The sequence below is a fragment of the Halichoeres trimaculatus genome, unplaced genomic scaffold (genome assembly GCF_033239565.1).
Source record: "Halichoeres trimaculatus isolate MK-OKI-2021-1 unplaced genomic scaffold, fHalTri1.1 fHalTri1_scaffold_12, whole genome shotgun sequence".
Lineage (NCBI taxonomy): Eukaryota > Metazoa > Chordata > Actinopteri > Labriformes > Labridae > Halichoeres > Halichoeres trimaculatus.
The window spans coordinates 1,093,079-1,113,050 of NW_027437190.1; the positions used below are offsets into that span (position 1 = coordinate 1,093,079).

General features: G+C 43.6%; 1 protein-coding gene across 2 annotated transcripts in view; it reads right to left on the minus strand.

Moving 5' to 3' along the window:
* cep192 (centrosomal protein 192) overlaps positions 1-19,972 on the minus strand; it is a 71,772-nt gene that overhangs the window by 26,579 nt on the left and 25,221 nt on the right. The window contains exons 18-33 of one of the 2 annotated variants that reach the window (XM_074682693.1): positions 18,339-18,480; positions 18,126-18,208; positions 17,752-18,042; positions 16,851-17,607; positions 16,638-16,743; positions 16,377-16,524; positions 14,889-15,564; positions 11,201-11,392; positions 10,735-10,883; positions 10,409-10,639; positions 10,103-10,228; positions 7,213-7,353; positions 6,903-6,966; positions 6,543-6,679; positions 6,084-6,176; positions 635-753 (exon numbers count right to left, since the gene is read on the minus strand). In XM_074682693.1, coding sequence (XP_074538794.1) covers positions 635-753; positions 6,084-6,176; positions 6,543-6,679; positions 6,903-6,966; positions 7,213-7,353; positions 10,103-10,228; positions 10,409-10,639; positions 10,735-10,883; positions 11,201-11,392; positions 14,889-15,564; positions 16,377-16,524; positions 16,638-16,743; positions 16,851-17,607; positions 17,752-18,042; positions 18,126-18,208; positions 18,339-18,480 — 3,455 coding nt within the window. Of the gene's footprint in view, positions 1-634; positions 754-6,083; positions 6,177-6,542; positions 6,683-6,902; positions 6,967-7,212; positions 7,354-10,102; positions 10,229-10,408; positions 10,640-10,734; positions 10,884-11,200; positions 11,393-14,888; positions 15,565-16,376; positions 16,525-16,637; positions 16,744-16,850; positions 17,608-17,751; positions 18,043-18,125; positions 18,209-18,338; positions 18,481-19,972 lie in introns of both variants that reach the window. The other variant, XM_074682691.1, reaches the window with a different exon arrangement.

Here is a 19,972-nt window from a genome sequence, read left to right on the forward strand (position 1 = left end):
GCCAACATGAATCTGCTGACACCTCCCCCTGGTGCGCCGTCACACCCATCTCTGCACAGACAGGCTACCAAATTGTCAATTTGGCAGCGCCGCTCAAAAGTAACCCTGCTTGGGGTGTGCTAGGCTTGCGCCCCCTGCCCTGCGCCACGAAATTAGAGCCCTAAATGTCCAAATACTAACTGTGATATGTTTCTGAAATGAAAGTTGAAATTCTGGTTTAAAACCAAAGTTATATCAATATAGGCTTAGGCTAACCACTAGCATATAAATGCAATTTCCCATACACCTTAACATCAAGCTAGCGCTTTTTATCCATATTAACAAAGGTAATCAAAACACAGAAAAACTGGATGTGTCTACCCAGTGTAACTCTGAAGGCAACTTTTATTTTGAAATTTTTACTCCATGTTCTGGCATCACTATTTTCTGACAGTGGAGAAGTGGAGCCTCCAAGTGAGTTGGCTGAGAGCTAGACTGTCTTCTTTTCCCAATCCAAGTCAGGCTGAAGGCCAGTCAGGTGGGGGTATTTTCCTTATTCAGATTAGATGGATTTAACTTATTCCTCTCAGTTTTGCAATCTGATTACTTCATTAAAAAATAAAATAAAATAAAATAAAAAAAAACATTTGTATACCTTTCCTGATGAGTCCTGCTGCCCTGGGCTTTGAATGAGACCAGGATGCCTTGCTCCTCCCCCACTCCAAGAACAAGTTCATTAGGTGTCACAGAGAAACAGTCCTCAGCATCACCAAGCTATGAGCAGAGGAGGAGAGACAATGAATGGAAGTATAGGGGAGGGACAAAAATCTAGGACAGGTCCTCAAATTCCCAACCCTTACTGTCCCACTTTCTGGTCCCCTTCTGTTGGGGTGTCCGACATACCGATCCAACCCTAGAAGGAGGAGCTAAAAACACTGCAGTCTGTTGATTGGTCAAAAGAATGGTCACTTCCTGTGTGACAGCGGTGATAAAGAACAACACATAACCCTGCCATGTTCAACTCCCCAGTCCACTTCTTGAAGATAACTTTCTGTTTATTTGGAAGGGTTAGGGTTATAGGGTTAGGCATCACCAGACAGTGTTCCATGATCTACCACAGAGGTGCAGACCTTGCTCAGTATTATCTGGAAAGAGGAGGTGCAGAGGAAACTGGGTGGCATGGTCTCTGAAACAAAGCTTGATTGCTCTTTGGAACAAAGAGCCCGATGTCAATCAGAAAGAAGACGAAGTGCTGGATGTCTTCATCGTTGCTCTTTGTTTACTATGTTGCTGGGTACACAGTGTCGCATTGCTATGTCGTCACGCTATTACATAGCTGACGCAGCTATCAGCATCCAGCTTACATGCTGCCTACCAGGGAGGTCACAGTTAAGAAACAAGATCAGGCTTTACTGATTCAAGCTGTACCAACCTGTACTGATCCAAACTGGATAATCTTACCACCTTTATCTGTGTACGGTGCACTGTCCTTACCTTATATCAACAGAAAGGCAGGAAAAGCAGCATTACATTTTGGGGAAAGTCTTGGCTAAATTATTCAATGAAGATATTACACAAGAAAGTGTTCAGGAGGTTACATTTTTAAACCGTCGGTTTAAAGGCAGGGAAGGTCATATCTTTTATCATTTTTTAAACTAACTGTCAAAAAGTCATCTATACACTGGTAGCAAGTTATACACATAGTGCACTGACACTGTGATGAGAAATATCCGTGGTCTGTATCAGCAGCTGGGCAGCGATAAGTAAGGCCAACATTCATTTCATTCCCAAATAAATGATTGGATGAGAACCAGGAAGAGGTGTGATGCTGCGCCCTGTGCATTACTGTGAGTCTTCTCTAGGAGAGTTGAATGCAACAGCTGGATGCTGTTCAGTCTGTATTCAGTAAACAATGGCAGAGAAAAAGCAGACAGAGTGCATAGAGACACTTCTTCCCTCAAGTTCTGCTATGCAGAGCAAAAGGAGGAAGACAGTTGTTGAGAGGGTGACGAATAAAAGCTGTTTGGATGCTGTAGGAGTGAAACATTGGAGCTGTATTTCCACGATGGCGAGAGCTGAAGGACTTGAAGGGATTCAAGAGCGACGCCAATGTTGCAGAGTTTCTGCTGGACAGGTAATCGTGTGATCTAACTTTGTCTTGTTTTATTCATACATCAGGTAGCCAGCGATACAAACGGCTAATGCTAGCAGCTATCTACAAGCCTGTAAGTGTGTTTACAAAGACCTTCTGTACCGTCAGTTAGCAGATAGCTTATCAGTTGTTGTTCATCAACAAGAATGGGATTCTTTACAAAGCCATTATGTTGTCTTCTGCATGTTTTCATAGCCATGAGAAAGACACATCGACCTGAAACATGGAAAAGAGAGGCCGCCACCCCCAGCTGTTTCAAATGTTTGTTCAGTCTCCTCCCAACCGGTGAGTTTTAGAGTGCGGTCACACTGGCCATCCAAACTGCGCCGTGCTTAAGCACGATTGCCCCCCCGCAGCACTGTTCCCCAGCTGGAGAGTACGGACAGCGGTCAAACTACCCCTATATGAACCAGACTTTAGAGGGTATCACACATGTGCACGGCTCGCCTACGTCATCGTGTAGCGTCTGTTTACATGAAGTGTGATCTCATCAGAGTCAGCACAATGAGACACAGAGAGCACTGCTACAACTTTTGAGACTTTTGGACTTATGGAGAGTCGTTTTCACCCGACACAGCCCTCTAACACCCCCACTTTGTTTAAAATGATTGTCGAGAGATGCGCTCGCGGCGATTATACATAATGGATCGCACGCCCTGTCCGCGTGTTTGTGCTCATGCAAGAAGTAAACCGTGCTGAAGCCCACCTCTTCGAAGTGTGCCGAAGCACGGAAGCGAATCGTGCTCAAGCACGGCATGGTTGCAGTCACACTTGCCATTCCAAACGTGCTTTAGGGCTGAAGCGTGCTTAAGCACGGAACGATTGGCCAGTGTGACCGCGTCCTTAGCCTCAGATGGAGCTCAATGAACAAGAACATTACTTTGATCACCTGACCATTGTTTGCAGTAAGGTACAGTAATGTCATGTGGTATAAACTGAGTCACATACACAGTATAAGATTGTTGGTAATCTGTGGGTAAAGTTTACAAAAGGGAGATAAAGCACATTCACACAGAGATCTTTTTCTTCCTCCTAAGAAATCAGCTTGCTTTTTTCAACCAGACATGCTTCCTGTTCTCCTGATATTAGTCATGTTTTAGCCGCCATTTGAGATCAACGTTTGAAGAGATGACAGTAAATATTAGAGATATCATCAAATCACAATGGGGAACAAATGAGAAGTACAAGGACGTCAACTACATATTCACTAAGAAAATATGAGATTGTAATGAAGATAAAATAAAAATAATAATAACAATCCTACAATATGGGTACAGTACACATTACTGTAGGTATTAACCACACCTTAGTGTGTGATTGCAGCATAGAGTATTGTAGATAAACTGTTGGTTGCAGAGTGGTCATGAAAGGAATTTCAAAAGTTTGTTTTATACTTCTTTTCTATTTTACAGAGATGATGATTTTTCTCCAGCAGGAAAAGTGGAGTTGGACAGCAGCAGTGCTCCAGAGGCAGCTGTTTAACAGCTGTTCAACAGCTGGATGAAAGGTTTTTAAAGTTTATTGACATACTGTGTTCAAATATTTCTCATGTTAAAAATATAAACACTCTTTATTCCTGCTCTTTATTTGTGTCATGTCATACATCTTTTGTTTGTTTTTTCTTTGCAGTATGTCCTCACTGGGGCTGGATGAAGAGGACATCAATGCACATGACTTAAATGATATCCATAATTCAGTGTGAGTTTATGTGTCAACTGTGAAGATCATAATTTTTTATAACTTTCTGTTTTTGTCTGTAAAAATAACCTTTCTAGTCTAGACAAAACTCAGCCGATGGCTCGTTGAGTCAGCACATGATACTACTGAATAAGTTATATTTACATTGACAGAAACATATACAGCGTCAATAGTCCTTTTTTATTGGCTTGCATTTATCTGGTGGAGCAATTTTTGACACTCCAAACTAGTGGTTATTTTGTCATACTTTTTTAAAGGGAAAATGTAAATGACTGAAGAAAAAATGCTGTGGAATAAAGACTTGTGATAAATTGTGTAAATGTCAATAAGTATCTGAGGCAGAGGTTGTACACTGTACAGGTAAAATAATGCTTTGCTCTGAAAGTAAACACAGTTGGCACTCTTGGAGTCAATTTGATGTCTTTAAAATGTGGCATTTAGTTAAAAATGTTCTTGTGGTTCCTATTACAGAACAACCCCTGCCTAAGGACTAGAGGATTCTGGGAACTTACTGCTGCTCTCCATTCATGTCAGCCATCCTCAGATTGTTAATCAATGAATGCGACACCACTAACAGACCTGTCTACCTTCCTTTTAGAAGAATTTGTTTTCTAATAAAAACATGTCATACAATAATTTCATGATGTAATCCTTTATGTTCAATGTTATTTACTACTTTAAACTGATTAGATCCTTTTGAAATAAAAAGAAAGACCATTGTCAGTTTTAAATATTTATTGAAAGAATATAAATAACACAGTCAGCTAAAACGACAAAATACACACTAATGAAAAATCTGTATTGTTGTATGGTACATGCACTATCAGCATTTACAGAGGAATCATCAACCCTCATCTTTACAGTGTTTTCATTTTGCTTGATCAAAAATAAAAACACTAGGATACACTGGTTTGTAAGTTATTCTACATTACTTACTATAAATATTACCAATGGAGGTAAATTTGTTTGTAATGTATATGAGAAGTAATTTGAGGCTATACCCGTTCATCAGAAATCCTTCAAGCTTGCTGAAGGTCCTACTCTGCTCCACTGACAGGGGTACGTCCCCGGCCTCCGTCCCTTCCTCTGCCTGTGATCACTGCTCTACCTCTTGGACGTCTACCTCTGCCATGCCCTCGACCGCAGCCTTTGTCTTCTCTGACCCGATGAGGTGCTTGGCGCTGGATTACAGTCACCCCCAGAACCAACTGCACCCTCATCAAAAGAGGTCTAACAAGAAAAAAAATAATAAAAACGTTATAAACCCAATGCGAAAATTCGACTGTAAACAATAGTGTACTAAAATACATATGTCATTTAGTAGCTTCACATAATGAGATACAATGCTAAACGCACACAAACACTCGAATCAATCGTTACTTTTTACTCCTGACTGTAGTTTCCAGCTCTCTGGCTAGCAGGAGTTGTTAGCCAGGCAATAGTAAATCTGTCATTTCTTATCAGGTAAACACAAACTAGCATAACCGCTGGTGCACTAAAAATCCTAATTTTTATCTACTCCTAATGTGGTAAAGTGAATTTACTTACATGACAATGGGACATGCCTCCTTTTCTTTGATGAAAAAATATCGCAAACGATGTAGCAAGTTAGCTCTCCACCACCACCTGTACTCATCCTCCAGCTGTCGTCTGCCTCTGCGTGTTCATGTGGTTCAGGAGGCGTGGTTTCAGAGGAAGTCTGGAGGGAGGGGGTGGGGTTTCTCCAGTTGTGTCGTTTGAAAATCCACCTAAGTGCTGCAGCTCGCTCAATCTGACCTACCCTACCTTTAATCTCAGACTGTGTAATACATAAACTCAGACTCTGTGACGTTGTCACCCATCTGTTTCTGAAGCCATCTTCAACTGGGGCTCTGTTCCAGTTAGGATGATGTTAAAAGGCTGGTCCTTAGCCTCTTCACAACTACAGGGTGCCCACCTGTCTGCCAAGTGTCAACCCCTTGGGGGGTTACCTCTGTCCACCAGGACAAAATGGCACCCAAAGTGAGCAAACATTTTGACAACAAGTAACAGCATACATGTAAAGCAACTTATTTGACAAAAACTGTAGGGGCCATAAAATATGACTAGAGCTAACAAGTGATGAGATGAAATCTTAAAAAGACGCTAAAATGAACAAAGAGGAGAGTTAAAGGATAATAAAGAAAGAAAAATAACTCCACAAAGCCATGACTTCCTCCCAGATGTGACACAGTCAAATCCCAACTCCAGTAACAACAGTAAAAGCCAGAAGTACCTTGATTTTCAGGCGCACATCAATGTTTCCTGCATTCTTTAATGGCAGCATCTGTTGGCTGGATTTACCCCAAGGAGCAGACAAGCTGACAGTCTGGACAGAGAAGTAGAAAAAGCTGCTGAAGACTGGTTCAGAAGAGATGATGAGCTGAACAAAAACAGGAACCCTGGTGACAGCACTGGTGCTTTAGGGTCACACTTGATGACTCATTAGTTTAGAAATGATCAAGCCTTCCTTTAACCTTCAGGGTGAGCGACAGTTTCATACACAGACATTAAACAGCAAGAGCAGGGGTTAATTAACACAGACTGAAGTTTGAGGAGATTTTTAATTCCCAACATTTCACCATCATTAGACACCGATGATGTGAAAGAGCCCTTTTCTTTCAACAGAAACACAACGCTCTGCCAACAAAGATGGGCAGCACTACACTATCAGTGGCTCATGGCAGCTCCTTACCTGCAGGTCCTTGGGGGCATGAACCCGTGCGAATCCAGATCTAGCCCTGAGAGGAACACTTCTAATGATCTGGCTGGGACCAGGAGAGTCCACCTCGATGTCCACCCGAGCACTGTACTCATCTGCTGGAGCGAGCTCTGCTGACCAGAACCACCAGAAAAAAAACAAAGACTTGCCTGAGAATGTTTTTTTGTTTGTGTGTGTGTGTGTGTGTTTGTGTGTGTGTGTGTGTGTGTGTGTGTGTGTGTGTGTGTGCGTGTGTGTGTGTGTGTGTGTGAGTGTGTGAATGTACCAACAAGAGAAGATGTAACTGTCAAAAGGAAAAGGCAGGTCTTATGAGTTAAGATCAGGTTTTGTTACCTGAGGACACTGTGTACTTGAGAGGGGCTTTGAACTGAACCCAGACCATGACACCCTGTGGATCCTGGGAAAAACAAGAGAATATGTCATTAAAATCTTGTACAATGTGTAAAGCAGTTTCAGTGGTCCATGGAGAAGATAAGGTGTTAGAAACTGAGTCATCACAGTATCTTGATGCTCACCTCTCTTCAAACCTTTTTGGTAAATACCACAATAATAATAATAATAATAATAATAATCAACATGCTCCACAGACAGAACAAGTGTCCCAGAGGCAAAGAAAAGCAGCAAACAGTAAGACCTTACTGACCTCTCCGTAGCTGGCATGCATCACATGGTTCATCACAGAAGGAGCAGACACTGACGCCATGTGTCCGTCCTGCTGTAGGGCTTCAGAGGGTGAGGTGCCTGGGTGTTTGGAGAAGGTGAAGCATCGCCAGGCTGCAGCACTCTGGATAAGTGATGATGAAACAGGAAGCACTGAGATACTGCTTGCTCAACACTGTGGCCATTTTCAAAGTCGCATACTATACTAGCAGTGCCTACTGATTCGACCAAAATGTAGTATGCAGTATGCAGTATGCAGTATGCGAACAAATGTCAGAGTTGCAGTATGAGAAAAACACCCGGATGACGTACTGAATCGGGAAAAATCCACAGTATGCATCGGACCAGTCTGCTTTGCCTACTGTTACCCACAATGCAACGCGCCTGGTCCTATATCAGAAGTGAAAATGGCAGAGTGGAGCATCAACAACCGGAGTAGCAGAGGAATATAAATGTAAGAGCCACTTCTATTTGATCTTTAAATCCTCATCATCTCCACCACTGAAAGTTAATATAAAATGCTCTCTCTGGCAATATATTTGCAGATAAGTTACTCGTGGTTTGTTTATTTTGTACATTTTCAATAAAGTTTTTTGGGAAAAAAAGTCAGCCGTAGCCAACTTCCGTTTTCTTCGAACTGAAGACCAGCGTAGCATACTACAAAAATTAACCCAACTGAACAGTCATACTACATACTGCTTATGAAAGTAGTATGTAGTAGGCAGTGCCTACTACATACTACTTTCATAAGCAGTATGTAGTCAGCGAATTCGAAAACAGCCTGTGACTTTAGGCGCTTTGCATGGAGGAGAACACCCTCAGTTGAGAATCAACCCAGATGAAAGACAGTCGTAGAACCCAAGTGTTCCCAACCATTACTTTAGGGGGTGCCACATGGGACATTGAAAGGTGGAAGGAGGTGAACAAAATTTAACCTTGATACCTTCCAATGTTACTGGCATGACAAGGAGATGCCACTGGAGATGTGATCAACAAGAAAAGTGGAGCTCCTCATCACTGAGTCATTGAGTGAAACTTTGATTTGTATTTCAGGGGGGTTGGGTTTTTCTGAGCTTTGCTCTTAAACTTTTGATCAGTTGATGAAAAGCCTGATTAACTTCACTCCAGCTGTTGCTTGCAATTACTCCCTTTTTTTTGGTCTCACTACCATTTCTTCTTGTTGCTTTCAAAATTCTACTTAGAACTTTCTGAAGATCTGACACAGCAAAATATAAATTTGTGCAATTTTTAACAGGTCTTAAAATTATGATCAAGTATGTCTTCATGTTGTTTATCCTCTCTGTCCTTTCATGTTAGTGCATTTACAATTCTCAGCTCTCTGCATCGCTAACACAGAGTTTTGCCCCCAATGCACACACCTAGCACACACCTAACAGACACGTAGGCACAATGGCTGAAACAGTCACTGGAGACAATCGGTTCCCTACTCAGTATGATCAGTTACCAGAGTTTAAAGACACGTGCCATCATCTGAATCTGTTTTATATGCTGTAATGATGTAAATATCTTATGAGTCAGAGAGAAAAAAAAACATGTTATTTCTTCCATTAAATCCATAAAGTTGGCACTGTTGGTTTATATCTACTTGGAACTTCTTCCTGATCAGTTTGTGGAGACTAGAATGATGATCAGTGCTGTGCTCAAGCTGTGAATTCACTCACACAGATTATGCATCAGCTGATCCTCCTCCTAGGGGTGACCAGGATGTGCCCATGTACAAATTATTACCATTTACCAGGAGTGTAATGAAATAGTCAACTCACGATACAGTAAAGATTGACAATCAAAAGAAACAACAGGTTTTTTTCCTGATACTTGTCTTTTTTCTTCTTCCTCACAGAATAGATTTTCGTGTCTGACTGACAATACTTGCATCATCATCTTTGAATGGGGAGTAACATTAGGATTTATATAATAAACATTGTCATACAGCAGAATTAACCCATGAAATTAATTTCCTATCCTGATGAAAAATGATGCCCATCCACAATAGCTTTTCCACAAACAGGGCAGGCTGGCTGCATAAATCAAATACACCTTTCCCAACGCTGTGTTAGTGAAGCAGCTGACAGCTCTCAGTGGATCAGTCTAAAAACAAACTGTGCAATCATTTCTCCGGTTCAGACCCTCACAATTAAACTAAACACCTTGAAGCAAACAACCAGCGGTTAAAAACCACCAGCACTTAACACTATGGGGCTAATCACAAGTGGCACGAGTACTTTAGCTTTGGCTCACGCGAGCGTCAGCTGATGAGAGGGAGGATGGCTGACAGTTGGTGTTTCCCCAAACTCTGATATCATGATGACATAGGGTAAACACGCTGAAACAGGTGGTTTGAAGCTGCCTTTCTGCCAAAGATATGAGCTCCTAACAAACAGCAGCCTCCAGATGCCTCGATGCAGCAGGGGAGAGTGTGTGTGAGAAGAAGCGCTGATCCAGACAGTGCATAACAAACACCAAATCAGGCATTTTCCTGCTTCATGTCATGATTCTCATTTCAATGAACTTTACAAGTTCATTATTCCATTCAGGGATGATTTTTGTCTAAATATCTCTGAATAAAATACTTCTATAGACCCATCAGTAAATATGGCTCATATTTCATCCAGTAAAACTATTTCTACAAAAAAAGAAGACAAACACTTGGAAAAACTTGGGAAACTGGTCGCTTGGAACACTCCAACCAACTGCATATTGAACTTTGCTTTGTTATTGGCGGTATGAGGAAGAAAAGCTCGTCATTAAGGAGGTCAAAGGTCACACAGACTGTGAATCTAGAATTTGATCATGAAGGAACAACACAGAGCCACAGTTTGAGATTGATATTAACATGTCGTGTGTGGACTCACAGCACTGATGACCAGACGGATGGGCACCGTAGCACGAGTCCGGTTATAGAGTTTGAGAGGGAGGGACTTGGCACTGCCTCCTGGAAGGTCCCCAAAATCTAGACAGTCAGGTTTTCCAACTTCAACCTGAGAATGTGAGTAAATTTATAGTCCATTACCTTTTACACATTTCATTCATAACTTATCAGACATGTACAGGTGTTAACTTTAACTGTCTGTGGAGATGAATCCTGACTCTTCTTTGACTTTGTTTCTTGTAAAGGGGATCATTTCAGATTCAAGTGGTCCCTAATGAGGGGATCTCACCTGTATGGAGGGATTCTCTGCTATGGCAACCAGCAACACCCTTTTAGCAAAGATGTTGGCCCTGACAGTAACCTCTGCCTCTGTAGACGCAGGCCAGGAACATACACTGAGGACACACTGGTAGACACCAGGCTGGGGAGGGATGAACAAAACCTTTTGCTCCTCTGTGCTCTTCGGGCCAATGATGGTCTTGTTTTTAACTACTAGCCACTGGTAAGGCAAACTGTCAACCTGTAAGGACATGAACCGCGATCATTTAATGGTCATTGTGCCATTATTCAGCGTTTCTCATGCTTTACCTTTTAGCCGATGTTTACCATGCTCACCTTCTCTCCATCGATAGCCAGGCTGCTGACACTGATTGACACCTGCTGCCATCTCTCTGAGGGGTTGAAGAGACTGAGTGAGGTCTGTGAGGCAATGCCAACACAGCAGGAGTGAGAGAACCGCAATTCCTCTGGCACCATCACCTGACCTTAGGACGGAGGGTGGCAGAGGGGTGAGGAAAGCTCATACATGGAAATGCTGCCCCCTTGCTTTTTAGATCTTCAACAGGTTAGTAATACTTAAAAAAAATAGGAATGAAGATATTTAGACAAAAACTTTATGATGAGAGACAAACTTCTGCAAACTGAGAATTAGACTTGTAAAATTATCAGGATGAACAGAAATCAAGAAATCAGTCCAATCATCTTCATACTTCACCTGAGTTCAACAGTCTGTTTTCAAAGTGTACACACTGAGCACAGGATGGTGACTTACAAACAACACCAACATTACTGAGGTTACTACCTTTCAGTTCCTCAAGTGCACCCCCCACCAAGGGCTCTGCTCCATTGTAACCATAGGCTTTTCCCAGCATTCCCATTTCTTGTTTGCACTGATGGGTTTGGGGAAGGTCATGTGGACGAGCAGTCCTAGATGTCCCCAGAGGACCAGATGCATGATTGGTGTGTCTCTCAACAAGGTGACTGTTGGGTATGCCTGAGGGGGAAGGCACAGCGGCATCAAAAAGACAGTTGGATTTGGGGGTTAAAAGGTCAAATTACAATTTGAAAATTGCTATTTTTACACAAAACATACAAGGTTGGCCTCACCCCTCAGATTAAAACAAAGACCATATATCATTGTTTCGAGGTGTTTGAAGAGCACACACGAATGGTCTTATACTGCCAACTACAGCCAAAAGCCATTCTTCAAAGTACCTGGAGTTTTACCTCCTGGGGCCAAAGAGACCTCCTTCAAAGTAACTTAAGAGCTGTGTGGGGCCTGCTTTAATGTTAGCTCGAAGAAACAGCATGAAATTATCTCTTTAACTGACTCATAGAGACGCAAAACCTACCTTTTAACACACACACACACACACACACACACACACACACACACACACACACACAGGGTGCATCTCAAAGCTCCAAAGTTCCTTCCCTCATCCACTTGCATCCCTTCTCTTGTGTCTTAGTCTCTTCCACCAGAGATGATGGCGTAACGTATGTCATGCTGTGACCTGGTTTCCAACTTTAACCCCCCCCCAAGAAAGAAGAGGTAATAAAGCCGGACCTCTGCGCTAAAGTGGTTTTCTCCTGAAGTCTGCCTCATCCCTTCCTCTGATGTTTGCAAGACTATAAAACATTGAGACATCGCTGTAAATTGAAAGACTATTCATTGACACCTGGACATGTGAAACTGTACAGACATCCTGCTCTCAGGGAGAGGCTGGAGAGACCTCCCAGCCTCTATCTAGCATTTTGTGACCCTCGACCTTTATCTCTGAGAACAAGAGAGAAGATCTGCTCCCCTGCCTTTTTGCTCCAAAAGACAATGACACTCTGATTCACACCGTTGAGAACAGCACACAAATGATGTTTTTACGCTGAAACTTACAGGTACTTCTTCACCTTTGGAAACATGTACTGTGTAATGAGAATCATTGATAATGTGTGTGTGAAAACTGCTGTCTTGGAAACATATTCTATTTTATTATCTTGATTTGTATTTTATTGGGTTCTTAAAGAGAAAAACCTGTCATGTTTAGTCTGAAGCTGAAATCATATGAAATGTGATTTTGACTATTACAGGTGGGAATATTTTTACAGTATAAAGTTAGGTTTAGTTAGTGCTCTCTGGGACAATCTGATCTATGTACAAGAGGGGCTGAGAAGAGAGGTGGGACTCTGCATTGGCGCGAACAGAGTGGCAATAAAAACTCTACACCAGGACAAGAACATTGGCTCTTTTCCTCCTTCCTTCTACCAGAAGGCGCTCTTCTTCTTCTGCTCTTCACGCCATCAACAACTGTGCTCTCAGCACATCTTTGCTAACTTGCACCACGCCTTCCAGCTGCTGAACTCATCACCGGCTCCAGACTCTACAGGCTGAGACGCAAGTCACCTCAGCCCGACTGCATCCAGTCATCTATCATCTATCGGTGCCTGGGTCTCTCCCTGAGACACCCAGCTGATCGGTGGGGATTCCCCCTCATGCGCTGACGTCAGGAGACGAGCGCTGCTCACTGCTTTCCCTGCAGTGATTCAACTTTGGAACTCTGCCAAAGTTTTGACCCGACGCCTGGCATCATCGCCGCTGTTCCAGCTGCCAATGCTGTTAGAATCGACTCTGCGGACTCAACTCATCGGACATCACCTCCGTGACGCTCAGATGACCTGCAGTAGGCCTCCAGCCTCTCCATCACCCCTCAGCGGACATCCGCAGACATCTGCAGCGGGACTCAGCCATCTCTGTCGCCGCCTCCGCTCTCATCCTAGGCCTCAGAACTTGCGTGAGACAATCTTGCATTTATTGGTATGTCGTGGTCAATGCCCCAGAGATCTTGGGTGGGTTAGTTAGTTTATGTGGGTTGGTTTATGTTCTTTTGTTCAATTTATCCAGTTTATTACAATCAGTTTCACTTTCCATTCATCAATGCATTTATCCTTTTATATCTTTCACCTGTTCATTTATTCATGCACATATTTCTTCTTTAGTAAATAAACTTTTCATATATAAAGAAATTGCTTTCTGTCTTTGTGTGGTTGAAATTAACGGCCTCTGTACACCATTCAGAAGAACTCACAATTGATGTAGCGGCCTTTTGATATCGAGACTTGATAATTGGTAATTCCATGAATTATTAAGTCACGAAATTCTTACAGTAAACCTTACTAAAGTTCCCCTGTTTTCTCCAAATTGGGTGGTGCCCTGACTTAAATTTAAACTCACAATTTGTAAGTTTAGATGTGTTTTGAAAGTTATACCTTTGCTCCGGTGGAATGCTGACATTCTGCTGTTAATAATTTATTAGTTATTATTTGACACCGATTTACGCTACAATGAAGAGACGCAAGAAAATCAAGAGAGGAGAGAGGATGGAGGAGATTTGTTTTTAGAGCAATGGGACATCCTCTCCTCTGGAGCGTCACATGAAGCAACTTGTTTCATTGATGACGGCATCAGCTGATCACCTCTGGATCATCTGTCAGTCAGCTCTAACAACTGTTTGTGTATGTGTGCACATGTGCACTTTACTATGACACGTACGTACGTACGTAAGTACAGGACAGACAGACAGACGGACTGACTGACTGACTGACTGACTGACTGACTGACTGACTGACTGACTGACTGACTGACTGACTGACTGACTGACTGACTGACTGACTGACTGACTGACTGACTGACTGACTGACAGACAGACAGACAGACAGACAGACAGACAGACAGACAGACAGACAGACAGACAGACAGACAGACAGACAGACAGACAGACAGTCAGATAGATAGACAGATAGATAGATAGATAGATAGATAGATAGATAGATAGATAGATAGATAGATAGATAGATAGATAGATAGATAGAACTTTGTCATTGCAATAAGTGCAGCGAAATTGCGGACACTGAAAGTATAGCCAGTAAGAAGAGAAAGGGTGGAGCCAAAAAGGCGAGAAATAACAGAAGAAAAGCATCAGACCCTGGAGTCTGATGGCCACATGTACCAAACTTAGTTACTTTTTCATCAAGACGAGCAGCGGGAGGAAAAAAAAAATAAGCGCAACAGCAAATAAACCTAATGTTAGACAAGTCAAGTTCCTTGGGTTGAAATGATTCCCTTGGTGGGGACCATAACCTCAAACAACTTTCTGGAGTGACATAAAAAGGTTGAATCTGATCCCAGCAGATGGACTTCCTACAGAGCCACCTATTAGCTGTGAAAATGGACATCCTCCCTCTCCAAACAAACTACTGGAATTATAATTTGTGATATGCCTGGACTTGCATCAGTCAGTTGTTACTGCAATCGGCTGCATAAAAATTATTTAAAAAATTAATCACAAAAGAAAAAAGGTCTAAAGATGGATCTCTGGATTGATTCACTTGCATTTGTCACGGTTTGCATTTTTACTAGTTAAAAGACGTTTTCTCCATAGTACACTATCACACAAAGGTCAGCAGCTTCATGTGGAGTGACAGTGAAAACATACCTGTAGTGGACAGACTGCAGGGACCAGCTCCTCCTGCTCCAACATTATAAACACCAGGACATATCAAAGCCTTGGCTCCTGAATACTGCTGAGCGAGCTGGGAGTTGAAGAGAGTGTGTCCAGTAGAGAGAGACTGCATGTCTCCTGTGTTGGGAAAGTCCATTAGTCCAGCACATTGAGGCTTTGAACGGGGGATGGGTACGTAGCAAAGTCCCTCTGCTGAGTAGGACGGAAGAATGCCCAGACCACCACCATACATGGAGAATGACCCTGATGGAGAGGCTCCCCGCTGCTGGGAGCTCTGAGGAGCTGCAGCGGTGCTGGTCTGCTGGATGTTCAGATTACTGCAGTAGCCTGAGTCCACTTTGGTGAGCTGTCTCAGATTGGACTCTGTGAGTGGCTCCTGGCCCCTGTTACCTGCTAAGAGATCACCAGGTACTTCACCAGGGCTGTGGTACTTGCATTCACTCTGGCTGCGAGTGCAGGTCAGGGCAGGACCACAGCAAGACTCTAGGCTTCTGGGTAATGAGTCCAGACTCTTAGAATGCTGAGGCTGCATCTGGTCTAAGCTGGCTGGTGGATCAGGGACCTCAAGGTTAACTTGTGTTTCTGGTTCCTGAGGTGGAGTTGGACTGAATCTGATGATAGTGGTGCTGAGAGCCATGGTACAGTTATTCTGCAGGAGGAGAACAATTCACATTAAACTCACAACAAATGGTTCCTCACTGTGAATGGATCGTTTTGGATTTCATAAGTCAGCAGCATTCATTTGGACAGCATGCAGGCTGATGTGAAAAGTTGAAGTGTAGATCAGGGCTGCTCAGTTTCTTCCAGCTTTACCTCAGCCACGTCCATACATGCAGTAATTTCACACGCAGGCCTTCTTTGCTATTTGATGCAGAAGGAAACTCTGAACTCAATGACCATGTGGAAGAGAGGTCATTTTACGAAAAGCCTAATATTACATTCTGTCAGTGTAGTAAAGGAATGACATGTGATGAAGAGTCTAATTCAAGCTGCCTGTTGAATGCACCAAACACTGCTGTTGACTCAAACATTTCACCCAAGGGAGGCTATGGTGATGCATGTGTAGAGGAAAAGCTCACCAAGAAACATCTCTGTCTACCCAGACTTCTTCAACAGAGGGCTCAACCAACTTTTGTTAAAGCAGGTTTTATTTTGTGTGCAAATTAGGCTAGAAGTACCCAAACCACAAAGATTATGATGACTAGTGATGTCTTCACCGATCGGCCCTGACATTATGACCACCGGGTTACTATTGTGCAGGTCCACGGTTCTGCTGCTCTACTCAACTAACTGTGACTCTGTGTATTCTGACACCTTTGTATCAGAGTCAGAGTCAGAGTCAAATTTATGCCCCTTTTCCTGTCAGCAGTCAAAAAGTTTGAGCCAATTGGTTTAAAGACCTCCATATTCTTATATCTTGGAAAAAAAACTTTATTTTCTCTGGAGTTTATCTTGCTGTACCTGTGGCCTCTCAGGTGTAGGTATGACAGTGCTCTCATTCATCGAGATGTATGTCAGTCTGCTGATGCTAGGGCTGGAGCAGGTAGACTGAGGAGAGAGGTCCAGAGCCGGCCGTTTGTCTCCTCCAGACAGAGCAGGCGATCCCAAACTACAGAGAAAGAGACACAGCACATGCAACATGGTCAGAGAATTCAAATGTCCTGCCCCGATCAGCAAGAGTGTGCATGAGCCCAGCAACAGAAACCACTTAGGAAAGCATACCCATCCACACAGGGAACGGAGGTTTGGCTTGGAGAGGAGTGAGTGAGAGGGGAAGTGGACGGTCTGAAGTTACACTGTGTTTCCTCCACACATGGTTCAGGGAAACCTTTCAAAAGGCCAGAGAAACAAAGGTAAGATGGTTCACATCATAAACAGTCTCATGGATGCTGGATTAAGATGACTTATGACGCAGGATAATCAGAAGCTACGTACAAGATGCAGGGTCCAGTGGAGGCTGGGTGTTTTGGAAATAGGCTTCACTGTGCTTCTCCACAGAGGCAGCAAAGGAATGAGCAGCCTTGATGTTCCTAGGTGGCTCTTTCTTCCCAGAATAATAATTGGCTCCATTGTGTTGCCCCTGGCCGGCACTTTTCTCCCTGAGGAGAGCAAGGCCTGACCGCCCCTTCTTCCTGCCTGGTGTTCTTGGACAGCAAGCTTCTGGCATTTCTATTCCAGACTCCAAACTGTTTGATACTTGTGGATTCGTCTTATCTGACTGGACTGAACTGTCTTTGAGGTTGAAGCCTGAGGGATTATCATGTGGTATCATTTTGCCTGCAGGGGGCTGAGGGTTGGAGGAGTGCCCTGGGCTTCTGGATCTTCTGGCAGAGCCAAAAGATGTACGGAAATGAGGTTCAGAGCTTCTTTTAGAGTCGGCTTTAAGAGATGAAACATCTGACAGTGGCACTCCTCTCCTGTCGGCCTGTCTCTGTCTGGCACTTGGAGATGGCTTATCTCCTCTCTGCGCTGAGCTTCCCTGTTCCTCGGGACATCCTGCCTGGCGGTTCCTTTGAGAGCAGCTCAAGTTCTCAGCCAAGCTAGTCAGGTCAAAGGTAGTGTGTGCCAAAGATGCATTGTTGCTGCCTGACACATCATTGTTTCTCAGATATTTCTCCATGTCAAATGCAATGAAATCTCCAGCACAGGTGCTTCTCTGCAGTGTGTCCAGAATGGCTGTGTGGTCTGACTCCTGACCGATTTAAACAAAGGAGACAGTGTTTGTTTTTTGTTTCATTTAAAACAGTTGACTGACCACCTGTTCTATCACCAAATTAATTCAATCTGACATTTAATTTGACCCCACAGAATGATGTGGTACAGTCTAAAGACTTACATGTTCAGCTAAATGTGGTTCCTCTGTGCACTTCACAATACATCCACCAGCAGCCAGGGCCTTAGGCTGAGTCCTCTCCCGACTCCTCTTGGACAGCTCCATTATCATGGCGGCAAGCTGTGATGGGTTAGTGCTAATGGACACGTCAGCAATGGCTGAAGCGATGGTGCTGATGCTCAGCATCAGACGGCTGCTGTTAATGTCAGGAGACTCACTGCCATGCTCAGTGAAGCTGGACTCTGAGGCAGAGCCTTCAGTATGGTCAGGCAGGTCAGCTCTACTGGCACTATCCTGGAAAAAGAAGAAGCTGAAAGTTAGATGGCCACAAAGCAGTGCAGTAACAGAAACACAATGCAACAGGGAGTTAGAACCACCGTATGGGCACTAGGCTGGAGGTCAGCATCACATCTGGGTGACATCCTTTCCCCTGGTGCCTCGAGAGTTTTGTCGAGGTCCTCTGAAGCGGAGATGGATTGCAGGTAACAGTCAGAAAAGAACATTGAACATCATCTAACAAAAGCACAGCACACAATGTTCCCTGCATTGTTATATGCATGTCTTCAGCTTGAGTAAAATAGAAAACACACCAGGGTTTAGAGTCTTATCTGCCTCACTGAGCTCTGTGGAGTCATTATGAAGACAGCTGTCCTGTGCTGAAAACTCTGCTGGAGGTATCAGGGAAAATGGTTCCCTCTTCTCCGGAGAAGTGATGACGTAGCCAAAGGACGGCTGAATGAAGAAAGAAGAAGCTATTATTCAAGGTTTTATCTCAGAGGAACTCAAGAGAAAAAGGAGCCAGCAAATAAAAACTGATCTTCAGTGGTCCGTACTATTACCATCAGGAATTCATCAAAACACAGCAGCTCAAAAAATTGGTTATCGAATAGAATGACAGCTGATACAGTCCGGGGACATCGTAGTTTTTGGACCCCAAAACAGAAAATGTGATGTCACTTCTCTCTGATCTATAGCTTTATGGGAAACCCCTGAGCTCCATAACCTGCATGTCATCATGTAGCTCACCTGAGCAGCATTAGGAGTTATTATTCAACAAGTCTCAGGGCACGGTCACACTGGCCATTTGAACCGTGCTGCACTCAAGCACGATTGCCCCACGCAGTGCCAGGGTTTTAGGGTTGAAGCGTGGGGTTCACAGGTTTAACAGTGTCCTAAGTTTAAAAACAAGTTACATTTTCATCAATAAACTCCTATTAGTAAAAACAGGTCAACCACAAAATAAAAGAAAAGGCTTTATCGATATAAAAATCTTGAATGAGACGGCATGTATACGAATGTGTCACAATGTAAAGATTTAGGAGGATGTTTACAACATTATGTTCTTTAAGGACATGGTCTCACTGCTCAAGCACGCTTCAACCCTAAAGCCCGGTTTGTTTGGCCAGTGTGACCTCAAGGACGCGGTCACACTGGCCCTCCAAAACGTGCAGTGCTTAAGCACGATTGCCCCCCTGCAGCGCCGATCCCCAGCTGGAGAGTACGGCCGGCGGTCACACTACCCCAATATGAACCAGACTTTAGCTGGTATCAGACACGCGCACAGCCCGCCTACGTCATCGTGAAGCATTTGTTTACATGAAGCGCGATCTCATCAGAGTCAGCACAGTGAGACACACAGAGCACTGCTGCAACTTTATAGACTTTGGACTTACCTATTAAGTCGTTTTCGCCCGACACAGCCCTCTAACACCCCCGCTTTGTTTAAAATGATTGTCGAGAGGTGCGCTCGCGGTGATTATACGTAATGGATCGCAAGCGCTGTCTGCGTGCTTGTGCTCGTGCATGAAGTAAACCGTGCCGAAGCCCACCTCTTCGAAGCGTGCCGAAGCACGGAAGGGAATCATGTTTGAGCACAGTATAGTTGCGGTCACACTGGCCATTCCAAACGTGCTTTAGGGCTGAAGCGTGCTTAGGCACGGCACGATTGGCCAGTGTGACCGCGTCCCAAGTGTGCCGTGTTTAAGCACACTTCACTTCATGTATGAGCACAAGCACGCAGACAGCGTGTATGATCTATGAGGTATGATTGCAGCGACTGCTCATCACCATAATCATATGAAACAGAAGTGTGGTGTTAGAGGGCCATGAAATCTTTTGAGGTCTGCTTATCAGTGGCATCTTGTCCAATGCTGTGTCCAAAATTGCACACTTCTTCACTCACACTCACTATTTTTAGTACATAAGCATGTCTGCACTGACAGTA